The 23,750-nt window shown below is 39.9% G+C and overlaps 5 protein-coding genes across 5 annotated transcripts; 1 reads left to right on the top strand and 4 right to left on the bottom strand.

Annotated features, from left to right (window-relative positions):
• Positions 1-767: 767 nt before the first annotated feature.
• Positions 768-3,123, bottom strand: LOC133708175 (2-alkenal reductase (NADP(+)-dependent)-like). Its single transcript, XM_062133634.1, has 5 exons — positions 2,717-3,123; positions 2,439-2,619; positions 1,689-1,855; positions 1,472-1,554; positions 768-1,370 (listed from the first exon to the last, which is right to left on the bottom strand). The coding sequence occupies exons 1-5, from the start codon at positions 2,954-2,956 to the stop codon at positions 992-994; spliced, it is 1,050 nt and encodes a 349-aa protein (XP_061989618.1). The 5' UTR covers positions 2,957-3,123; the 3' UTR covers positions 768-991.
• Positions 3,124-3,830: 707 nt separating this feature from the next.
• LOC133708173 (2-alkenal reductase (NADP(+)-dependent)-like) lies at positions 3,831-7,526 on the bottom strand. Its single transcript, XM_062133631.1, has 5 exons — positions 7,137-7,526; positions 6,683-6,857; positions 6,168-6,334; positions 4,715-4,797; positions 3,831-4,382 (listed from the first exon to the last, which is right to left on the bottom strand). Exons 1-5 carry the CDS (start codon positions 7,368-7,370, stop codon positions 4,004-4,006), a joined length of 1,038 nt encoding a protein of 345 aa, XP_061989615.1. The 5' UTR covers positions 7,371-7,526; the 3' UTR covers positions 3,831-4,003.
• Positions 7,527-8,015: 489 nt separating this feature from the next.
• On the bottom strand, positions 8,016-10,805 carry LOC133708149 (2-alkenal reductase (NADP(+)-dependent)-like). Its single transcript, XM_062133603.1, has 5 exons — positions 10,308-10,805; positions 9,908-10,085; positions 9,200-9,366; positions 8,909-8,991; positions 8,016-8,574 (listed from the first exon to the last, which is right to left on the bottom strand). Exons 1-5 carry the CDS (start codon positions 10,533-10,535, stop codon positions 8,196-8,198), a joined length of 1,035 nt encoding a protein of 344 aa, XP_061989587.1. The 5' UTR covers positions 10,536-10,805; the 3' UTR covers positions 8,016-8,195.
• Positions 10,806-11,219: 414 nt separating this feature from the next.
• Positions 11,220-12,686, bottom strand: LOC133708165 (2-alkenal reductase (NADP(+)-dependent)-like). Its single transcript, XM_062133622.1, has 4 exons — positions 12,280-12,686; positions 12,030-12,203; positions 11,865-11,937; positions 11,220-11,735 (listed from the first exon to the last, which is right to left on the bottom strand). The coding sequence occupies exons 1-4, from the start codon at positions 12,470-12,472 to the stop codon at positions 11,312-11,314; spliced, it is 864 nt and encodes a 287-aa protein (XP_061989606.1). The 5' UTR covers positions 12,473-12,686; the 3' UTR covers positions 11,220-11,311.
• Positions 12,687-14,342: 1,656 nt separating this feature from the next.
• On the top strand, positions 14,343-15,445 carry LOC133708156 (uncharacterized). The gene is made up of 2 exons (XM_062133612.1): positions 14,343-14,785; positions 15,082-15,445. The coding sequence occupies exons 1-2, from the start codon at positions 14,362-14,364 to the stop codon at positions 15,114-15,116; spliced, it is 459 nt and encodes a 152-aa protein (XP_061989596.1). The 5' UTR covers positions 14,343-14,361; the 3' UTR covers positions 15,117-15,445.
• The last annotated feature ends 8,305 nt before the right edge of the window (positions 15,446-23,750 follow it).

Here is a 23,750-nt window from a genome sequence, read left to right as displayed (position 1 = left end):
ACGGGGGCGTGTGCGGGGCAGGCTGCAGTGATGCTAGCACGGGCTAGGGGCTGCGGCAGTTTTGGCGATATGAAATTCTTTTCGGGTTTTGGCTTTTTGGCTTTTGTGGTTGGGCTCGTGCTGATAACGTGTTTAAGTAAAATAGATTCGAGAGAGAATTGTAGAGAGAGATGTGTATTATTATTGAGAATAGGAGCCCTATATATAGGGATTACAAAGTGCTAGTTCTAATGTTACAAGGAATACCAATCCGTGTAGGATTGGGAAATCTAGAACCTTCTCTCCTATTGCTACTCCTAGTTTGATAAGGCACACTAAATCGATATTCCTTCAACAGATGCAAAGATTCTACCCTAATTCCCAATTAATTTGGAAAGAAACTTCCCATATATGAACTCCAACAAATCTTAAGGGAAATCAATTAGGAATAGACAAGTCCTAAAAACCCTAGGGCATCAACACCACGATTTTAACACTCAGAAAAATCTTTTAAAGACATAAATACATAAAACCTAAAACCTACTTTCCAAAATCGGACTCCACATAAAACTGATGCAATTACCTGTGACTCTCAGAGATCAGTAAAGGGCTTTGTCATAGTTTTGTATGGGAATGCCAATACGATATGTACAAGAATTGTACCTACATATTGTTATGACCATTCAGCTTGCTAAGCTACTGGAACACCAGTTATCGATACTTGATCATTACTCGGGATGATCATCAGATTTCCCTCATTAAAACTGCATTTCTAAAAGAGTCCCCACTTCCCCAATTGCAAAGGCCAGACACATTGTATTATTCAAAGGGAACGTAGCTCTCACAAAACCTGTAGAAGTAACTTCCAAATATACATACGAGGTGGAGATGTATATTTTTACATCTATAATTATGAAAATGATACAGCTCTCACACTCCTTCACAATATGATAACTGCTAATAGTACAGAAAATTAATCAAGGGTCACGTACAGGTTAGGAATAGGATTTGATCATTCCCGGGAGACAACAACAACTTGCTTTCCTACATTGCGACCTGCAAAGAGTCCAACCAGAGCCGACGGAGCGCTCTCAAGGCCTTCAACTACATCTTCCACGTACATAACCTTCCCTTCTTTTATGTGAGGCAGGACCATTTCAAGAAACTTGCCATACAGATGATAGTAATTAAAAGCACCAAAACCTTGCATCCGGACCTCTTTGGAGATCAGAGACATTAAGTTATGTACACCTTCAGGCTTCTCAAGGTTGTACTGTGAGATCATCCCGCAAACTGCAATTCGGCCACGGAATCTCATGTTTAGTAGCACTGCATCAAGCATCTTTCCCCCAACATTCTCAAAGTATATATCGATACCTTCAGGAATGTACCTGGTTTTTAAAGCAAATGATACATATCAGACTAGGACTAGTTGCAAGAAAACACCGACAATGTGGGAAGTCCAGTATGTATATCTATAAAGAATATTAACCTTTTCAAAGCTGCATCCAAGTTAGATTCTTCTTTATAATTGAAAGCCTCGTCAAACCCAAACTTGTTCTTCAGCAAATCAACCTAAGTCACAGAAATGATATATAGTGTTAAAGCAGGAAGGCAAGTTGATTGAAAATAGTAAAACTGTATTACGATTTACGAAAACTAATATTGTAGTTGGCATTGATAACAAAAATCAATGACTGATGGATCACCTTTTCTTTACTTCCAGCACTTCCAACAACATAGCAACCCATGAGTTTGGCAAACTGGCCAACTAGTTGACCTACTGCTCCAGATGCTGCTGAAACATAGACCGTCTCTCCTTTCTTAGGTGAGCAAAGCTCATAAAGACCAGCATAAGCAGTAATTCCAGGCATACCTACATAACAGAAGGAATAGAGTAGATGATCCTTAAGCCTCAAGCCTGAAGAAGGCAGATATCATGTTGAATACACTTTTCACTATAGTTAGTTGGATGCATTAATTACAGCAACAAGTGCACTCAAGCAGAGAACAATATATCATATACATCCAGGTGAGTAAATTGCAGCATGACCAATAGGATCAAAATTAATTCTTTGATGCTGAAGCAATTTCCTTTAATTACCTAACTTGAATATGAACAGGAATGTGGTCACTGAAAGATGTGTGAGGATTGATATCTACTTAAGTATCACACTAGTTGTTACTTGTAGGCATCTGGAAATTAAAATGAGCAGAATTCGTTTTAGAGGGAACATCATTGATCAGACAAGGAAAGGAGAAGATTCTGACTCATGCATTCTGACCATTAAAGTTGACTCTCAAAAATAAACATACAACAATTATCCAATACATGCAATCAGTGACACAATTATGTAAAAAGATTTATTTTTGAATGACACAAGTACTGAATTGCAAATTTGAAATAGGTACAATATAATAAATTAATATATATTAATAGGGGAAGGGAGGGCATATACCGAGAATTCCAGTATAATAAGAGAGAGGAATATTGGGGTCGTGGTGAATCTTAAAGAGAGACTGTGTTGCAGTGATGAGACTGTACTCTTCCCAGCCAGTAATCCCCCAAATCAAGTCGCCCTGCTCAAACTTTGCATCCCCAGACTCCAAAACTTTAGCCACTCCAAATCCGGTTATAGGCTGCACATGCATATATATAAACAAAATTTGAATATCAAAATGCCGGATACGATCAATTCCGAAATTAATGAAAATTAGGTAGAGATAGAGTACTGACGGAACCGGGATGGAAAGTTTCGACATAAGAGGCAGTTTCACGTTTGGTCATGCGGTTTCTCATGTAAGGATCGCAGGACAAGTAGAGATTCTTGACGAGAACCCCGGTGGAACCTTGTGGCAGCTTCAGTGTGGTTGTGGCCGAACTGCGCAATTCCATGTCGGATTCTTTGGGGAAGCCGGTGACATAGTCTCTCAGTATCACCTGCTTGTTGCTGATCAGTTCAGAGGGAGTCGCCATTAAGCTAGTTGCTCTTGAGATTGAGATCGAGATCGAGATCGAGATCGAGATGGAGATGGTACAAACTACAAACTACAAAGGATGTGATCAAATTGCAATGCTTTTGTACGTTGTTGCTGTTTTTTCTGATAGGCTTTGGTTGTTGCTGTTGGTACGTACGTGTGTGTAGACGTAGTCAGCTGTATTTATATGGAAAGAAATGGATAAAAGACAGAATGGTTACACATTCCACATATGGGTATCGCTGGCAGACTGGTATGGCTACTCCATTTTGACTTTGCTATCGAAAGAAAAATATGTTCACACTTCAGACTCAGACGACGTTGGCGCCAACGTCATCCACCATCCCTCCGGAGGGCCCAGCCCAGCCGTTACCGACTAACTTACAGAGCCCAAATAAACTACAACCCGACCGACCAATGGGCCTTTATGACCAAAAACAAACACAAAAACAAAAAATATTAGTTGCCACTTGCCAATTTGCCATTTTATAACATTACTGCACAGAGATCGGTTAACACAGAAGAAAAGAGTTTGATTTCCCTTCAGAAATGGAGGGCGGAGGGCTTGTCTTCTATCAACCTAGCACTATCAGTATTCTTCGTTTTCTTCCGAGCATGTACTATTCTTCGTTTCTCTTTTTGGAAATTCTTTTACTTGTTTAGCACTAAACTCGCTTTGAAGGGTTTTACCATGTTATGTCTTCGCTTGAACTAGGTCTACCTACAAGAGTCGCCTACTCACCTTGTATGTACAAGGATGGTGTCATTTCAAAAATTGCAATTCAGCTTAAAAATTGGTGAGTGTGTGTTCATATCTTGTTCTCATATCGCATACTGTTGTTCTCTTCATACTTCATAATATAGTGTAAATATTATTGTGAAAATCATACCACATTTATTTAAGGAGAGTCGTCACGCAAAATGCAATTTCTAGAGCAAGCTAACAAGTTCTTAATATACACGAAGGCTTAGACAACTTAAATTTTTAACATAAAGCTAAACACTTGGACTTCAGAAGTACGGATGGAGCTGGATGAGTACGTAATCACTCTCTGGAAACTACAACCACCTGCTTTCCCACATTGCGGCCAGAAAAGAGCCCAATTAGAGCCGCTGGAGCATTCTCAAGGCCTTCAACTACATCTTCCACATATGTTATCTTCCCTTCTTTTATGTAAGGCAACACTGTTTCAAGAAACTTTCCGTACAGATGATAGTAACTGAAGACCAGGAAGCCTTCCATTCGGACCTGCTTAACAATCAGAGACATCAAATTATGTATGCCTTCAGGCCGCTCGAGGTTGTACTGTGAGATCATCCCACACACAGCTATTCGCCCTTTCAGCCTCATGTTTGGTAGCACTGCATCAAGCATCTTTCCCCCCACATTTTCAAAGTAAATGTCAATACCATCTGGAAAGAACCTGCAGGTAAGCAAACAACACATTTAAACAAGATGTAAATTCCCATAATGAGGCACATGCCATGAGACTAAAGATACTTTTTTTCCCCCTTGTGTTCTGGATTGGGATTGGATTCAGACTCTTGTATTAGTCTGTTGAGGGGTTGTACCTCCAAATTCAATATTGGACAAACTAACCAGTCTAGTGTCAGCATAATTAGAATAAACAAGAATCCTAGACTAAGTCAAAGCATTAAGAATATTTTGGATCCTGACCAAGAATATATATATATATATATATATATATATATATATATATATATATATATATATATATATATATTACATTCTCACCTTCTTAAAGCTGCATCTAGGTCAGGTTCGTCTTTATAGTTGAAAGCCTCATCAAATCCAAATTTGTTCTTCAGCAGATCAACCTTAGCTCCAAGAAATAGTATATCCACATATTAACACAGTAGATAAAAAGGGTAACAAGGTCAATTGAATATTGGATACTAAACGTAGAATGACACCATATAAGTCATTGGATTTACTTTCTATGTACCATGTAGAGACATATCATGTATGTGCTATACTTTCATAACTAGAGTTGTTCAATCAGATGAGGCGACACAACAGTAGAACTGCTTTAATTGAGTGCTGCAGGTACCAGAATAAGACTAAGGGGGGTATATTCAATTCAGATTTTAAAAGACTTCGTTTGAGTTTTTATAATCCATGGATTTACTTAATCCACGGATTGTTTAAATTCTATATGGACTCTGATTGATTCTAATGGATTGATTTACTAGTATTTGTTTAGATTTTACAGATCCTTATGATGTTTTTGGTAGGTTAGTTTTTTTTTTTTTCTTCTTCTTCTTCTTCTTTAATTAAGCAATGGATAGTTGGATCCATATATAATGTTATATCAATGACGAGAAAGTATGGCAAGCTACCATTCTTTATGTTGTGTATAATGATATATGAACAATAAGCGAAAACTAACCAGCCAAAATGTTTCACAAAAAATAAAGTAGTAAACTAATAACATAATTGATTTCATATCTAATTTACAAAAGAATCATGTGTGCATGTATCATCTTAATAATACCATTGAAAGTGAGCTTAGTTAGCTATAACGATTAAGGTTTCTAGAGCTATAGTGATAAAAATAAAATAAAAAATTATTAGATGAGAGCAGAGGCAGAGGAAGATAGTACATTGGAAAATAGGTCTAAGACAAAATGGATGAGTGTCACCTACTTCTTCATTTTTTGAGTGCGAAAGAATCCATCAAAATCTTTTGGGAAGTGGTTGGATTGTTTTTGAGGTTTGATATGTATAAAATGCACTATAAAATCCTCTAAAATCCAGCATTTAATGAAATCCTTAAAAATCCGTATACTTTTGAATATCAGCAGATTTGAATGGATAATTTTAAATCTTAATTGAATACATTAAGATTTTAAAGGATTGTTTAAAATCTCAATTGAATACCCATAAACTTCTAAAATACAAAAAAATCTTGTAGACTCTTAAATGAATACACCCCCCTAATTAAATTGATTTTTATGTAGTAATGTAGGTAAAAGAGCATTGGCCGGTCATCCTAAACCATGTAGTAATGTATGTATGTTTCCATCTTTGAATTCCCAGAATTTGGTACATCACTATAGAGAATTTTAGAAAAGACATCACTATAGACATATTTCAACACATTTAACATAAACAGTCATGCAATTGAGTCACAGGTATGGAATCCCAACTAAAACATTCGTTGATCTGTGGAGTACCAGTGACTCACCTTTTCCTTGCTTCCAGCACTCCCAACAACATAACAACCTGTTAACTTTGCAAATTGGCCAACAAGCTGACCTACTGCTCCAGATGCGGCTGAAATGTAGACTGTCTCTCCTTTCTTAGGAGAGCAGATCTCATAAAAACCAGCATAAGCAGTCATTCCAGGCATACCTACATAACATATGAATAGGCCAGATGAGCCCAAACAACCAGTAGACTCCAACAAGAGATCAATACATAAAGAATAATTTCATGAGGGAAGCATATATAATCATTAAACGAATATAATATTGACACAGTCTGTTGACTTGTGACTTTAGCATGAAACTTTTCCGACATATGCTCATATATAACAAGGAGCTAATACAATCAGTGACAGTGACACAAATAAGTAATGCCCCAACTTAAGTCAAGGGGTTATGGCCAATCGAATCAGCATAATAGACTTGGGGGGTCTGTAAGTAACAGAACCAGTTAGTTAAAGGAATTAAAAATAGAAAGTAGGAGAAGTAGGCATACCGAGAAGTCCAGTATAGTAAGAGAGAGGCACATCAGTGTGGTGAATCTTAATCAGAGACTCTGTGGTGATGACACTATATTCTTCCCAACCAGTGTGACCCCAAACCAAGTCCCCTGGCTTAAACTTTGGATCCCCAGATTCCAGGACTTTAGCCACTCCATAACCAGTTACAGGCTGCAACATTCAAATCAAACCACATCTTCTCTAATTAATTAGCTTCACACAGACATGTAAATCTCTGAAAAAATCACACTTTTTTTTTTTTGTTTTTAATCCAAATCCACTCGTGCATTAGGATTTTATATCATTATCCTGGGTAACCCCTCGAATTAAAAAATTCTCATCAGATCAGATCCACATCACCAAAGAAGGAAACTTTACACAGAAATAATAAACAAAAGGGATATATATCTTTATAAAAACGGTGAAGGGCGGTGGGAGCGCAGTACTGACCGAGCCGGGCGTGAAAGATTGGACATAAGTGGGCCTGTCGTGCTTGGTCATACGGCTTCGCATGTAAGGATCGCAGGACAAGTAGAGGTTCTTGACGAGGAGGCCAGTCGAACCTTCTGGAAGCTTGAGTTTGGTAGTGGCAGTGGTCAATTTGAGGTCGGATTCTTTGGGGAAGCCGGTGATATAGTCTCCGAATATCACCTGCTTGTTCCTCACTTCTTCTCCACTCGCCATAACTACCAATTTGGTTCGCAGCTTCTCTCTCTGTGTCTAGAAGGAAGAAGAGGCGCTGTGAGCAACGCCGAGAAACAGATGAATGACTAGTAATTGCCTCTTTTGTCTCTCTCTCTCTCTCTCTCTCTCTCTCTCTCTCTCTATATATATATATATATATATATATATATTTATGTCTTACCTTACTAGTAGCGGTGCAGCTCTCTAGGGAATTTTCACGTTTAGAATCAAAAAGATGGAGGACAATAAATTTGACATTTTTCACGTTTGGATTGGGAAATGCGGCAATGACAATACGTCGGTGCATACGTCCTTGTTAAACCAATGATTCCAGTTTTTTTTACACCAGTAAAACGTTTTTCTGTGGCCACATATATATTCTGTAATCTTGCTCTTGGCAGTTGTGATGTGATTTGATTTGATTGTACAAATGTTCATAATATTTCCTATTTACTATATAAAAAGAACATGTCGCATTCAAAAAAAAAAAAAAAACATGAATTCATATTTGACTTCTAAATTGTTGAATACAACCGTCCCTGGAGATTTAGAATATGCACAACTTCTTCAGCAGATGTGCAGTAAACAGAACAAAGAAAAAAGGGTAACTATAATTTAAGCAGAACAAGAAACAAAATAGACACCTTTCATGTATGAAACATCCAAATAGTGCATCCATCAGACTATATTTATTTATCTTGCCAAAAAATAAAGTTTTGTATGTAAAGTTTTACAACCATATGGCTAGGCTATGGGCCTATAGCTAAAGGTTCGGTCTTTAGATAAATTCATCGATGGAGTTGGAGTTGAGGATGAAGTAACCATTCATTCTCGGGAAACAACAACCACCTGCTTTCCTACATTGCGGCCAGCGAAGAGACCAAGCAGAGCCGATGGAGCATTCTGCAGCCCTTGAACAACATCTTCCACGTAGGTAATCTTCCCTTCTTTTATGTGAGGCAGAACCAATTCGAGAAACTTTCCGTAGAGAGGAAAGTATTTAGTAACCAGGAAGCCTTCCATGCGCAGCTGTTTAGACACCAGATACATTAAATTCTGTACACCTTCAGGTTGCACAAGGTTGTACTGTGAGATCATCCCACAAACTGAGATTCGGCCACCAATCTTCATGTTCAGTAGCACTGCATCAAGCATCTTTCCCCCAACATTTTCAAAGTATATATCAATTCCTTCAGGAAAGTACCTGATATTTATTAAAGAAAAATTGAACATTTATGAGACTAAATATGCACGTGAAGGCCCAAAAATGGAACATATGTAGGAAGATTATGACAAAGATCCACCTCAACTCTACTATAGTGAGACCTTTCATTTTCTTTAGTTTCTTGTGTTCACTCTCTGCTTCAAGAGATGGAATGATTTGACCGATTTCAGATTCCTTTCTACTATTCAGGGAGGGAAGGGGGCATACATGTTGAAATACTTTTTTTCAAAGAAATGGTCCTTGTAGTTAGGATAGTAAAGTCAAGCTTTAGTACTGTAATTGGATTCTGATAATAAAACCATATACTACTAACCTTTTCAAAGCTGCATCCAAGTTAGGTTCTTCTTTATAATTTAAGGCTCCGTCAAAGCCAAACTTGTTTTTCAGCAAATCAACCTTAACATGCAAAATGACATATCATATTAAAAAGGCAACACGAAACAAAACAAGACAAGTCAATTCAAATAGTACAATCCCCATAATGACTAATAATCATACAGTACTAAAACACATATTTTCTAATAATCATATATACAGCTAAGTTGCATCCCCAGAATTCTAATTAAAACAAATTTGATATTGATCACAAAGTAGTAATTGCTACCTTGTCTTTGCTTCCAGCACTCCCAACAACATAGCATCCGGCCAACTTGGCAAATTGGCCAACAAGCTGACCTACCGCTCCTGATGCTGCTGAAACGAAGACTGTCTCTCCTTTCTTAGGAGAGCAGATCTCATAAAAACCAGCATAGGCAGTCATACCAGGCATACCTACATTAAGCAAACACAAGTCATGAGCCTTGAGCGCATTAAGCAGGAGCAGTGCAGGACATACATTGTGCATTATAGGACTGAAAATGAAAGATCAAAAGTGGTTGAATTAATTACAACGGATTACTCCAACTAATTTAAGTAGAGAACGATGCTAAAAGGCAGGTAAGTTATTGCATGACCAGTGTGATCAAGATGATTTGATGCTGAATAAATTTCTTACTGCCAGACCACACTACTAAATTTGAAAAGCAATATGGAATTTGGAACATCAGTTTTGGAAAGAATGAGAGAATTAACAAAAGCCGCAATCATATAAATCAAAATGTAAAATATATTTGTTCAAACAAATAAGGGTTTGACACTAGATTCTATAGTCTCACCATTCAGCATAAATAAGAAGAAGCCAATACAATCAGTGACATACAAAGATAATGCACAACTTTTAGTTTCAAGCAGAAGCAATTTTGCAGAAGAAGAATTAAAAAGTGGTAGTAACAGCAATAACAACTGAAATAATAGGGGCAGCAGGGATATATACCAAGAATTCCAGTATAATAAGAGAGAGGCAAATCGGTGGTGGGAATCTTAAACAAATACTGAATGGAAGTGATGAGACTATACTCTTCCCAGCCAGTCATTCCCCAAACCAAGTCGCCTTGCTTAAACTTTGCATCCCCAGATTCCAAAACTTTAGCCACGCCAAAACCGATGATAGGCTGCACATATATAATACTATAAAAAACTGATTTCAAATATATTGTAAACAATTACGTAATTGATCTAAATCTCATAACAAAGCAAGGTTCTTTTTACTCATTTCATACATAACAATAGGTGCTTAAATCGTATATATAATAGTAGCAACAATTGCGAGGACCCAAGAAGCTTAAAGGTTTGGAATTTGAATTGAATAGAGAATAAGGGCAAAGGTAGTCCACCTCGCCGGGGTTGAAGGGATCGACATAAGAAGCAGAGTCGCGCTTGGTCATGCGGCTTCTCATGTAAGGATCGCAGGATAAGTAGAGGTTCTTCACCAGAACCCCGCCGGAGCCTTCTGGAATCTTCAGTTTGGTGGTGGTGGTGACGACGGCCATGTCAGATTCTTTGGGGAGTCCGGCCGAAACATACTCCTTCAATATCACCTGCTTGTTCTTCACTTCCGCCATTGCTGCTAATCTCTCTCTCTCTCTCTCAATGTGAATGTTAATGTGTCTGTGTAGCTACAAGACTATTTCTTGAAAGAATGAATGAATGACTGATTGACTGCGGTGTGATCAGAAATGGCAAATGGATTTCTTCTAGCTCAGTTCCATTTTTGTGTTTCAGAGGAAGACACGTGTGTTACAACTGAAGCAGCTCCAGACACTTTTCCTTTTCAGTCTCAGCTTTCACTTTTGCTTCCCTTCAATCAGTTCAATGCCAATCCACAATTTTCGTACCATCATTTTTTTTTTTCCTGATAATTTGAAGGCTTGATGAGGCTAATTGATTATTAGACCTACGACTTCTTAATTCACCTTAATCACTTCCATGATCTCCGTCATTTTAATCGTCTCAATTAACAGCCTTAATATATTTTCCTATAATTATTGCTACCTAATTAATTACTGCAATATTGACTTGTGTGAATTAGTGTGTAACCTCCCTGAACGATAATATCTTCGAATTCCCCCAGTTATCCTCGGTTACTTCCATCTGAAATGATGCATAACTAGTGACTGGAATTTAAATGGCAGAAATTGTTTCCAAATCCAATTGTTTATGGGGCACAATAAAGTCATATATATCCGTATCAGAATCGTTCCGTAAAAAATGGCACAGATACAGTATAATCGGTTACAACACAATCTTTATTTCTGTCAAGGAATAGACATATAATACAATACAATGCTTGAATCCCAGCGAAGACAAGGTAATTACTAGCTAGGCGGGTGAATGTGGATCAATGAAGGAAGCTCCTCGATCTGGATATATAAGGTTGAGGTGGTGCAACTGCAACTACTTGCTTCCCAAAGTTGCGACCAGTAAAGAGTCCAACCAGTGCTGCTGGACCATTCTCAAGCCCTTCAACTATGTCTTCCACATACACTATTTTACCTTCCCGGATGTAAGGCAGCACAAACTCATAGTACTTGGGTACTATGTGATCGTAATCGCGATGCGTAAATCCATGTATATTGAGCCGCTTCAATGCAATCTGGAACAGGTTTTTGAGTGGCTCAGGCTCGGGAAGGTTGTATTGTGAAATTATTCCGCACACAGCAATGCGACCGTGTTCTTTCATGTTGAGGCGGTTGAGCAGCACTGCGTCAAACAATTCCCCACCCACATGCTCAAAGTAGACGTCAATTCCTTCAGGAAAGTACCTTCATATATTTCCCGGTTGATTAGTCAAGCAAGAGCAATGTGCATATACACTTCACATGCACGAATCAGCTAGAGCTAGCTCTATATGCAAATATGTACATATAATGTAATTATATGGAATTAATTACCTTTTCAAAGCTGCTTCTAAATCGTTCTCCTCCTTGTAATTGAAAGCCTCATCAAACCCCAACTTGTTCTCTACTGAAGAACAACCTAATTAATTCAAGAATTAGTACTGACCGGCCGAACCAATTAATACAATGTATCTGTTGATAACTTGTAGATTAGCTAACAAAGTACCTTTTGTTTAGATCCGGCAGATCCAACAACATAACAGCCAGCCAACTTAGCGAATTGTCCGAGAAGCTGACCAACCGCACCAGATGCTGCAGAGACCAACACCTTGTCTCCTTTCTTAGGAGGACATACTTCAAAGAATCCAGCATAAGCAGTCTTACCAGCCATGCCTGCATGCACAAGCTAGTTAGGTTAATCATAATGATCGATTTGTAATTAAGTAATGAGATTAGTCAGATTACGTACCAAGAAGTCCAGTATAGTAAGAAAGAGGGACATCAGTGTGGTGTATTTTAACGAGTGAGGATCCAGGGACGATATCTGTGATGAGGCTGTACTCTTCCCATGTCGTTAACCCCCACACCAAGTCACCTTCTTTATACTCTGGATGACTCGAGTCCACGACTTGAGACACACCATAGCCACGAATTGGCTGCATCAATTCATAAATACACGTATGATTTAAAAATAAATCAAAGTAATTTATTAATGCCCCCTCGCTTGTTTGGTTTGGGATGAGTTTATTGACTGCAGAGGAGAACAGAGTCAAAACAGAGTACCTAGCTACCACAAATATTGGATTTTGGATTTTTGGACTCTCCAAAACTGGAAAGGATTACAGAGTCAGAGAGGTGATTGCTTATTAGTACTTTCTCTTAATTTAACAAATGTAGGAGCTCAGGAACTTCAATAAAAGTGATCGATCTTGATGAACTACGTACACTTGATAGATGCATTTGTATTTATGAATAAAAGTTCATAATGAGATCGATGGTGGATCGACTTACAGAGCCAGGAGTGCAATAGACGTATTTTTTCATTTTCTGCTCATCAGAGCTCATGATCAGGAATCGCATCACAGGATCGCAGGACAAGTAGAGGTTCTTGAGTAGAACAGCATTTCTCGTCTCTGCTGGAACCTTCAAACTTACTGTGCTATCAGTTGTGACATACATGTCTGACTCTTTGGGAAAACTGTTAGAGATAATTTAGTTATGAACATCTAGTCTTTGGTCATATATAAACTCAGACAATTAAAACAGCAATAGCACTTATGAAAATCTGTCATGCAAACTATGCAGATATAATTGATAATGAATTTAAACCAATTCTGAGATAATTATAAAGATGAACAGATACTAGATGATTAACATGACTATGCCAAATGTAAGATTGGAATTCAAGAACAATATGAATCAAGACCAAAATATAATCTGCTGCATATTGAACATTATATCTAGAAAACAAAACTGATAAAAATATATGATACTAACAGGATGCAGTTCCAGAATCCATTGATGCTTCTCCTAGATGCACCCCCAATCTCTGTTAGGAAAATAATCTAACTTATCTTGTATATAAAGTAGAGATATTCTTTATATAACAGTTACCTTTTGTATTCCTAGATTGTAGTTGGTAGTTATAGCTGATAGCTTGCTTAGAGGAGAGACAAACGTGTAGGACACGTTCACCTACTGTATATGTACATGATTGCAGATCAATGATAATTTAATTCAGCCATATCTTCTTCTTTTCATGGTATCAGAGCAGGAGTAAAATCCTGACTCTTTCTCTTGCCGCTGTGCCTTATCTTCTCTTGCAGCAAGCTTCATTCCTCAATCTCTTAACATCATGGGAGAAGGATCAGATGCCCCAAAAGCTGACATCTCAAACCCCTTCTTCATTCATCATTCAGACCATCCCGGCTTAGTCTTGGTCTCTAAACCACTCAATGGAGATAATTACTCCACATGGCTGAGAGCCATGACCATAGCCCTAAACGCCAAGAACAAGCTTGGTTTTGTCAACGGTGTCATCAAACCACCCTCAGCAGAAAAGTATCCTGATGATTATGCGACTTGGTCTCGGTGCAATGATATGATCCATTCTTGGATTATTAATTCTGTAGCCCCGGAAATCTCTGATAGTGTAATCTATTACACTACTGCTCGTGAAGTCTGGGAAGACCTTCGTGAGCGTTTCTCTCAAAGCAATGCCCCTCGCATCTTTGAAATCCAGCGAGAGATTGCTTACCATAGACAAGATCAGCTGTCTGTTTCAGCCTATTACACCAAGTTGAAGAGTCTCTGGGATGAATTAGCTTCATATATTGATGCCTCCTCATGTACCTGTGGTGCTCAACAAGACCGACAGAAATTGATGCAGTTTTTGATGGGTTTGGATGAATCTTACAGTGCTGCTAGAGGTCAGATACTTTTAATGAATCCTCTTCCCACAGTTCGACAAGCTTACGCAGCAATTTGTCAAAATGAAAAGCAAAGACAACTTGGGACTACACATGCTCCAGATTCACATGGTGGAGCAGCTATGGCCGTTAGAAATAATAGGCAAAATAATTCTAGCCGACAAGGCAGAATGGAACACCATTTTGATCAATCCTCCAACAGCTTGCAAAGTGGACAGCAATCTAATCAAGATAGGCGTCGCAAAGGCTCTTCCAGAGGACGTCCTGAATGCACCTATTGTGGTGATATGGGGCACTTTGTTGAAACTTGCTACAAGTTGATTGGTTATCCACTAGGTCATCCAAAGAATAAATCCAACCGTCCCAAGAATGATAGAAGCCATGGTCGTTCTGCAAATCAAGTCTCTGATGGACAAACCAAAGATGAAGAAGGATTCTTGAATTCTACTTTTACAGAAGCACAACTTCAGCAGCTTATTAGCTTCTTGGGCACTAAAGACAAAGAAGGTGCTAAACCTCAAGCTAATGCCGCAGTTGCCAAACCAGGTTTGTCTAAAATCTCTTCCCGTCGCTGGATCATTAATAGCGGCGCGACGGATCATATTGCTTCCTCTCCCAATTTATTATCTGAAAAGAAAGGTTCTTCATTACCACCGGTATTGTTACCAAGCGGACAGAAAGCGTCAATAGTTGCCACAGGATCTTTTCCTCTAAATTCAGTTTATTATCTCAGAGATGTGCTTTGTGTTCCTACATTCAAAGTTGACTTATTGTCAGTTAGTCGTTTAACAAGAGGCTTGAACTGTTCAGTAACTTTTTTCCCATACTGGTGTATTTTGCAGGATCTGGCTACGAGGAAGATGATTGGTTTGGGTAAGCAGCGTGGTGGACTATACTACTTGGTGGCGTTAGCGGCGAAGAAATCCATAACCAGTTCACCTTCATCCTCACGCACTCAATCAACCTGCAACCTCACCACAAAATCTACCGATCTATGGCATAACCGATTAGGGCATGTGTCTCCTTCTCGTTTGAGTTTTATTGCCAAGAATTTTCTCAATATTTCAGTTCAATTCAATAATGCTTGCCATGTTTGTCCTTTGGCTAAGCAGAGTCGTTTACCTTTTGGTTCCAGTTCAATTTCATCTGAAAAACCATTTGATATTATTCATTGTGATATTTGGGGTCGTTATAAGCACTCTTCACTTTCTGGCGCCCATTATTTTCTTACCATTGTTGATGATTATACACGTTTCACTTGGATTTTTTTAATGAGGCACAAAGATGAGGCACAATCGATTATCAAGCAATTCTTTAGCTATGCCTTCACTCAATTCTCATCTCGCATTAAAAATTTTCGCAGTGACAATGGTGGTGAATTTCTTTCACTCCGATCTTTTTTCAATGATAATGGTGTTATTTTCCAACATTCCTGCGTTTACACGCCCCAACAAAATGGGGTTGTGGAACGCAAACATCGTCACATCTTACAAGTGGCCCGCGCTTTAAAATTTCATGCTCATCTTCCTACCCAATTTTGGGGGGAGTGTGCTCTTACTGCGGTACACATTATCAATCGATTACCTACCCCTGTCCTTTCCTTCCTAACTCCGTTTGAGCGTCTGTACTCAAAACCACCTCCGTTCCAACATCTTCGTGTGTTTGGATGTTTGGCCTATGCTACCAATGTTCATCCTTCACACAAATTCGATTGTCGTGCCATGGCTTGTATTTTCATAGGTTATCCTGTTGGTCAAAAGGCATACAAATTGTATAATCTGTCCACTAAAAAGGTCTTCACAAGTAGAGATGTTCTCTTTCATGAGCATATTTTTCCATATGCCTCTGCCAAACCCGTTTCATCTGTCTCCTCTTTGGCCCATTCCCACGGTCCAATCCCTCTTCCCCTGTCTGACCCAACATCCTCTCTTGACCTCACTTTTGACTCTCATCCTCTCTCTTCTTCCTCTTATCCTGAAGTCTCGGCCACACCCCATCCCATCGCACCATCTTCCTCTTCTCAATCCCTCGCACCCGACCTCCTCGCCCCTGAGCCCATCGTCTCTTCTCCTACCCACGACTACCCCGCCCCATCCTCTCCTTGCCCAGCCCTTCGGACGTATGCTCGCCGTCCCAAAACTCCGGCACCCCCAGACTCACTTCCGGCCTCGCCGCCCTCCGATCTCCCGGCGCTCTCTTCTCCGGCCCCAGCTTCCAACCCGCTTGCTTCTTCACCTGACTCGCCTCCACCACCGCTTGACCCCTTACCCACCTCGGCTCCACCTTCACCCACACCCATACCCGAGCCTCTTCGCCGCTCCAGTCGTTCCCATCATCCACCGGCGAAATTTCAGGATTATCAATGCTCTCAGGTCACGTCTGCTTGCCCAGGCCACTCGAATTCCTTGCTTCCAGGTCCGACTAAAGGTACTCGATATCCCCTGGCACACTATGTTTCTTATCATCGTTACAGGCCTGCACATCTCTCTTTCCTTGCCCAGATCAGTCAAGTTACAGAACCTAGAACTTATTCCGAGGCTGCCATCCATCCTGAATGGCAGGAGGCGATGCGTTCTGAATTGCAGGCTCTTCAGGCTAATGGTACGTGGACTCTCACATCCCTTCCGGCAGGGAAGACGCCGATAGGTTGTCGGTGGGTCTATAAGATTAAACATCGCTCTGATGGATCCATTGAGCGATACAAAGCGCGCCTCGTTGCTAAGGGTTTCACCCCATTGGAGGGTGTCGATTATCAGGAAACCTTCTCTCCCACTGCCAAAATCATCACAGTTCGCTGTCTTCTTGCCTTGGCTGCAGCTCGAGGCTGGTCCCTTCACCAGTTGGATGTCAATAACGCTTTCCTTCACGGCGACCTCCATGAAGAAATTTACATGTCTCCACCGCCAGGGCTTCGGAGACAGGGGGAGGGAAACTTGGTATGTCGACTTCATAAATCTTTGTATGGTTTGAAGCAAGCATCTAGGCAGTGGTTCTCAAAATTCTCAGAAGCTATTCGAGCTGCAGGGTATGTTCAATCTCGAGCTGACTACTCGTTATTCACCAGAAAACAGGGCAAGTCTTTCACTGCTCTCTTGATATATGTTGATGATATTTTGATTACTGGAAATGATTCTGTGAGTATTGCTGCAATTAAGAAATTCCTTCATAGTCAATTTCGTCTTAAGGATCTTGGTGATTTAAAATATTTCCTTGGCATTGAGGTATCTTCTTCCAAGCATGGAATTTTTATTTCCCAACGCAAATATGCTTTAGAAATCATTGAGGATGCAGGATTGTTAGGTGCAGCACCCATTGACACTCCTATGGAGCGAGGTTTGAAATTGTCCGATAAGAGTGATTTACTCAAGGATCCAGGTCGTTATAGGAGGTTGATTGGTAGATTGATATATCTTACAGTCTCAAGACCAGATATTACATATTCTGTGCATGTATTAAGCCGTTTTATGCATCAACCTCGTAAGCTTCATATGGAGGCAGCACTTCGTGTCGTGCGTTATCTTAAGAACGCACCTGGCCAAGGATTGTTCTTTTCCTCAAACAGTGATTTCAGGTTACGAGCCTATTGTGATTCGGATTGGGCAGGTTGTCCAATCACTAGAAGGTCTACCACAGGTTATTGTGTCTTCCTTGGTCCTTCATTGGTCTCATGGAGATCGAAAAGACAGAAAACAGTGTCACTCTCTTCAGCCGAAGCAGAATATCGTGCTATGACAGGTGCCTGCTGCGAGTTAACTTGGCTGAGATATCTTCTTCGAGATTTGGGAGTAGTGCATCAAGAACCTGCATTGTTATACTGCGACAATAAAGCTGCATTGCATATTGCAGCAAATCCAGTCTTTCATGAACGGACTAGACACATTGAAATGGATTGTCATTACATCCGGGATAAGATTCAAGATGGGTCTGTTGTTACAAGGTTTGTGAGTTCTGCACATCAGTTGGCAGACATCTTGACTAAAGCTTTGGGAAAAGAAGCCTTTGTTCCTATGATTCGCAAGTTGGGAGTACAAGATATCCACTCTCCAACTTGAGGGGGAGTGTTAGGAAAATAATCTAACTTATCTTGTATATAAAGTAGAGATATTCTTTATATAACAGTTACCTTTTGTATTCCTAGATTGTAGTTGGTAGTTATAGCTGATAGCTTGCTTAGAGGAGAGACAAACATGTAGGACACGTTCACCTACTGTATATGTACATGATTGCAGATCAATGATAATTTAATTCAGCCATATCTTCTTCTTTTCAATCTCAGATTGTTAATGGGACAATTTTGTTTGAGGTTTGGTGTTCTAGCAGGGATCAATGAGGAGGTTGCAATCCACTTTATATCAGACAAACTGTTGTGGCAGTTCCTTCCATTAAGCAACTGCCTTATAACTTCCTTATGTTTATCTGAATGGATTAATCTAAATAACCATACATGTTTGAATTCAAATTCAAAAACAGATTGCATTAATAAAACTGTTTTCGATTACAAGCTTTATTAAATACTCTGATGTTACAAACTGAACTCTAAAACTCATCCTCAAAATGTCAATTTGCAGAAAGTGTTGATGTCTAGTACAATAAGGTCTTACAAAAACCAGATACATGGTCCCTCAATATCACCTGCTTGTTCCTCACTACTACTTCACCTGCCTGTTCCTCACTACTACTTCACCTGCCATTGCTAGCTAGCGACGATCAACTTTATTTCGTTTCTCGGTAATTAAGTACCTAGTAGTAATACCAGCCCAGCAGCTAGGTGTTACATTTATAGCATATTGACACAGTTCCCAGGTGATTAGCTAGTCCAATAAAGATGATGTATATGAATTCAATTTTGATTCAAACTTTCTGCCATGACTTTTCTTGTGACGGTTTCGCGCCATCTACTCAAGCTAGAAGACGTAATTGCTTACTAGATCGATGGAGGAGAACGTGGGACGATCATTGACCGATCATCTATCTATCTGACTATCTGCACATTGTTGATTGTTCTGGTTGGAACAACATCCATCATTCATCTTTCTTACTTCTTCGGCCGGTGCCCGGTGGTTGCGTACTAAACATGTCTTGAACTAATTTTCTATAGCAAACTACATATACCCCCTTGATAGGATTTCAAAATACAAAAAACTCCACAACATTTGGTTTTGAACATTTAAGGACAAAAGTTTACACTTAAGGACAATATGCTCTCCACTTGCCACATGTCATGAGTTAATTTACTTTTTTACCATTAACTACTTATTTTGACTTGTAATCCCTTTATAAGGATTAAATTTTACAAATAAGGACAATCTGCTCTCCACTTGCCACATGTCATGAGTTAATTTACTTTTTAACCCTTAACTACTCCTTTTGACTTCTAATCCCTTTATATTACTTTTTTTTTCCGAGAATAATCCTTTTATGTTACTTCCCCCCCCCCCCTTAACTACTCCTTTTGACTTCTAATCCCTTTATATTACTTTTTTTTTCTTTTTATGAGAATAATCCATTTATGTTACTTTTTTTTTTCTGAGAATAATCTGTTTTTATTACTTTTTTTTTTTCTGAGAATAATCCATTTATGTTACTTCTCAAAAGCAAAAAAAATATATATTTATCTTTCTTCTACACGTTGCTAAGAGAAAGAATCTCAGACCTCACTCTCCTACTACTCTCATCTCATCGCCTAATCCTACTATTGCACTCGTCCAATCCTGCTACTGCACTCGCTGCACTCATACTCGTCAAGTTCTGCTACTGCACTTGTACTCGTGTCCAGTTCTGCTACTCATGTTTTGCTACTGCACTCATCATCGCCTAATCCTGCTACTGCACTCGATGCACTCATATTCGTCAAGTTCTGCTACTGCATTTGTACTCGTGTCCAGTTCTGCTACTGCACTCATCATCGCCTAATCCGGCTACTGCACTCGTCTAATCCCGCTACTGCACTCGCTGCACTCATACTCGTCCAATCCTGCTACTGCACTCGATGCATTCATACTCGTCAAGTTCTGCTACTGCACTTGTACTCGTGTCCAGTTTTGCTACTCATGTTCTGCTACTGCACTCATCATCCCCTAATCCTTCTACTGCACTCGTCCAATCCTGCTACTGCACTCCCTGCACTCATACTCGTCCAGTTCTGCTACTGCACTCGTCATCGTCTAATCCTGCTACTGCACCCGTCCAATCTGCTACTGCACTCGCTGCACTCATACTCGTCCAGTTCTGCTACTGCACTTGTACTCGTGTTCTGCTACTACACTCGTCATCACCTAATCATGCTACTGCACTCGTCCAATCCCGCTACTGCACTCATACTCGTCCAGTTCTGCTACTGCACTTGTACTCTTGTCCTGCTACTGCACTCGTCATCGCTTAATCCTGCTACTACACTCGTCCAATCCTGCTACTGCACTCGCTGCACTCATACTCGTCCAGTTCTGCTACTGCACTTTTTCCTACGTGCCGAAGCTTTTCTTCTCACTAGTTTTGTTCGATTATTTCTTGTGTCATCACCCTTTTGCACCTCCACACAGTAGCCGATTTGAACCATAAATAATGAATATCATATCATTAACATAAACCATAAACTATAAAGTAGCATATCAATTCAATTTGAACAGTAGCAGATCATATCATTGACAGCAGCTGATCATATCAAAGTAAACCATAGAACCTTAGTGATACTAAATTCATGAATCTGCTCCTCATGTATATCAAAGTAAACTACAGAACCTTTGTTACGCCCCGAATCAAATTTTTCATGTTTAGTTGTTATTAAACAAGGAATGACGATTTTCTACACAATTTATTTAAGTTTCGATATTTTATGGGGCCCTAAAAGTTGACTTTTTGACCAGGTCAAAATTTGATAAGTTTTTCTTCATGAAAGTCGTAGAGGACGTTAAACCGAGCGCGTGCATATTTGGTTCGTAAAAATCGGACTTCGTATTCAAAAGTTATAAGCAAAATACGAAAGTTACTGTTCATGGTAATTAGTATACATATGGAAAGTTACAGTGGGTAGGTCAGAAACCTACCCAGCCACTTTTCTCTCTCTTCTTCCCCGATCTCTCTCTTCCTCTCTCTCCCCCGCGTCGGCCCTCTCCCGTTTTTCCTTGATTTCTCCAGCATCCGGCAACCAAACGGCGCGCCACCACCCATAAAAGAACCGTCTCTTTCTCCTCTACACGTTGGTACCTGTGGGTCACGGCGATTTGGCCAGAAAACCATCAATTTTGGCCAAAATCGTCACTGTAGCAGTTGTGTTCTCTGGCGAAATTCTCCATTTTTCGGCCACTTCCGAAAGTGAAATCGGTCCTATTAGGAGCGCCTCGAGTCACTGATCATCTTCCCTCAAAGCTTCTAGCTGAAATTCTCACTGTGGAAGGAGAATTTGAAGGATTTCCAAATCGGTGAGTTTGGAAATTGATGAAACTCGGTTTACGGTTTGGGTATTGGACAGTGGCAGTGCCGTAAATTATGATGAAACTCGAGTATTTTAGTCATTTGCCATTAAAATTGGGAATCAGGCTTGATTCATTTGGCTTTTGGGCCTGGGCTCATGTCCTTATTTGTATAAATCTTTTTGTAAGTGGGTTTTCTGTGTTTACGTCTTTGGTCATGTGCTACTATGTAATTTTCTAAATTTTCTATTCGGATTTTGTTTGTTGCAATGGTGTGTCACCCTGGCTGCTCAACTTTGGACTTCTTCTAGGACCTTCTTAATTAACATTTCTTTTTAAAACTATTTGGTCTATTCTTTACCAAATTTAGTAGTTTACTCTTCTGTACAAACACTGCTATATTTTTTTTTTTGGGAAATGATCATTTACCCAATTTCAGCTTAAAAATTGCCCACTTGCTCCACTAACTATTTTTTAACCTCATTTACCCAAAAGACTCTAAGAGATTATTTCCCTAATACCCAATTAATTATTTTTTATTTATTTTTGGGACTTTTTTGCCCTCTCCTTCTTTCTCACTTAGAGGGAGAAGTCATCCTCCACCTTGCCGGACTTCGGTGACCAGTGGCCGGCCGCCGACTCCGGTGATAGGAATCCGGAGACCAGTGACCGGAATCCGGAATCCGGCTACCGGACTGGTGTCGGGATTCCGGTGTCTGAATTTATTGCCCCCTAATAATACCCAGTAACCATATTATTGCCCCCCAGTAATCATATTATTGCCCCCCAGTAATCATATTATTGCCCCTCAATACTCATATTATTGTCTCACAAAAATCATATTATTACATCCAATAATCATATTATTTTCGTCCAGTGAATTGTATACACTCCCAAAACCAAAATGAATACACTACAGGCACAATTGATCATATTATTGCCCCCCAGTAATCATATTATTGCCCCCCAATACTCATATTATTGCCTCCTAATAATCATATTATTGCCTCAAAAATCATATTATTGCCCTCCAATAATCATATTATTGCCCTCCAATAATCATATTATTGCCCTCAAGTGAACCAAAATGAATACATTACAGATACAAAAAAAAATCTCAGGATACCGAAAAAAAAAAATTTCTCTGGGCACCCACCGGAGTGTGAGGCCGATGCAGGAGTGGTCGGGGCGTGTTTTAGGGTGACGGCGACGTTGGAGAGGAGTCGATTCGGGCTGGGATCGGAGTCGGATCGGCGGTGGGGCTGAGTTGTTGGAATGGGCCTTGGATCGTTGGATCTGTGGTTTGGGTGACGGCGACGCCGGCGGTGGATCGATCGAGTTGTTGGCCCGAAGCCGAAGGTGGGGCGCCGGAGCAGCCATGGCAGAGAGAGAGAGAGTCTGGTTCGGGTGACGGCGGCGCTCGGAGGTTGAGTTCGAATCAGGATGCAGTGCTCCAATCTTGGGGCTGGCTTGGGGGACCCATGATGGTTGAGATCGTCTCTGATGGCGGTGGAGACTTGAAGGAGGTGGTGGCCCGAAGCCGTCGGAGCAGCCATGGCACAGAGAGATAGAGAGAGAGCGAAGCCGGAGGTGGGGCGCGGCACAGAGACAGAGAGAGAGAGTGAGTTTGAGAGGAAAGAGTTTAATAGGGGGCAAAACTGTCACTAGAGATTAGATTGGGTAAATGGGGTTAAAAAACTCTTAGTGGAGTAAGTGGGCAATTTTTAGGCTAAAATTGGGTAAGTGGTCACGGCCCCTTTTTTTTTTTTTCCTTAGAACGAGGACTGAAAAGAGAATACTCTCCAACCTCAATTTATTAAAAGAAATATAAAAGAGTTACGACCAAAGAAGAAGAACAGGGTTTAGGCTTCACAAACAATCAAAAAGAAATTAGAAGTTTTGTCATTAGAAATGCTAATGGTAATATGTTAGTTGCTGCTTGCAGGGTACCATTGGGTCTACAAATATTTTAGTTGCTGAAGCCACAGCCCTAAGAGAAGGCTTACTGACTTGGATACACATTTACGCAAGCGTACGTATCATTGTCAAGATAGGGAAATATTATGCCCAAAGTTTATCGTACCACGGGGATTAGTGGCTAA

Source organism: Rosa rugosa, chromosome 1 (assembly GCF_958449725.1).
Source record: "Rosa rugosa chromosome 1, drRosRugo1.1, whole genome shotgun sequence".
In the NCBI taxonomy this organism is placed as follows: Eukaryota; Viridiplantae; Streptophyta; class Magnoliopsida; order Rosales; family Rosaceae; genus Rosa; species Rosa rugosa.
This window is presented reverse-complemented; position numbering and strand designations above follow the sequence as displayed.

What these genes read in the sequence shown, in the direction of transcription:
- LOC133708175 (XM_062133634.1), bottom strand. Translation starts at nt 2,956, where the DNA reads ATGGCGACTCCCTCTGAACTGATCAGCAACAAGCAGGTGATACTGAGA. An exon ending in AAACTTTCCATCCCGGTTCC is followed by an intron (nt 2,620 to 2,716) that starts GTCAGTACTCTA and finishes ATGCATGTGCAG; the next exon opens with CCTATAACCGGATTTGGAGT. An exon ending in TTGGATGCAGCTTTGAAAAG is followed by an intron (nt 1,371 to 1,471) that starts GTTAATATTCTT and finishes TTTAAAAACCAG; the next exon opens with GTACATTCCTGAAGGTATCG.
- LOC133708173 (XM_062133631.1), bottom strand. Translation starts at nt 7,370, where the DNA reads ATGGCGAGTGGAGAAGAAGTGAGGAACAAGCAGGTGATATTCGGAGAC. An exon ending in TTACTATACTGGACTTCTCG is followed by an intron (nt 6,335 to 6,682) that starts GTATGCCTACTT and finishes TATGTTATGTAG; the next exon opens with GTATGCCTGGAATGACTGCT. An exon ending in CTAGATGCAGCTTTAAGAAG is followed by an intron (nt 4,383 to 4,714) that starts GTGAGAATGTAA and finishes GCTTACCTGCAG; the next exon opens with GTTCTTTCCAGATGGTATTG.
- LOC133708149 (XM_062133603.1), bottom strand. Translation starts at nt 10,535, where the DNA reads ATGGCGGAAGTGAAGAACAAGCAGGTGATATTGAAGGAGTATGTTTCG. An exon ending in ATCCCTTCAACCCCGGCGAG is followed by an intron (nt 10,086 to 10,307) that starts GTGGACTACCTT and finishes ATATATGTGCAG; the next exon opens with CCTATCATCGGTTTTGGCGT. An exon ending in GTGCTGGAAGCAAAGACAAG is followed by an intron (nt 8,992 to 9,199) that starts GTAGCAATTACT and finishes TTGCATGTTAAG; the next exon opens with GTTGATTTGCTGAAAAACAA.
- LOC133708165 (XM_062133622.1), bottom strand. Translation starts at nt 12,472, where the DNA reads ATGCAGCCAATTCGTGGCTATGGTGTGTCTCAAGTCGTGGACTCGAGT. An exon ending in TTACTATACTGGACTTCTTG is followed by an intron (nt 12,204 to 12,279) that starts GTACGTAATCTG and finishes TTGTGCATGCAG; the next exon opens with GCATGGCTGGTAAGACTGCT. An exon ending in TTAGAAGCAGCTTTGAAAAG is followed by an intron (nt 11,736 to 11,864) that starts GTAATTAATTCC and finishes AAATATATGAAG; the next exon opens with GTACTTTCCTGAAGGAATTG.
- LOC133708156 (XM_062133612.1), top strand. Translation starts at nt 14,362, where the DNA reads ATGGCCGTTAGAAATAATAGGCAAAATAATTCTAGCCGACAAGGCAGA. An exon ending in TGCCGCAGTTGCCAAACCAG is followed by an intron (nt 14,786 to 15,081) that starts GTTTGTCTAAAA and finishes TGTATTTTGCAG; the next exon opens with GATCTGGCTACGAGGAAGAT.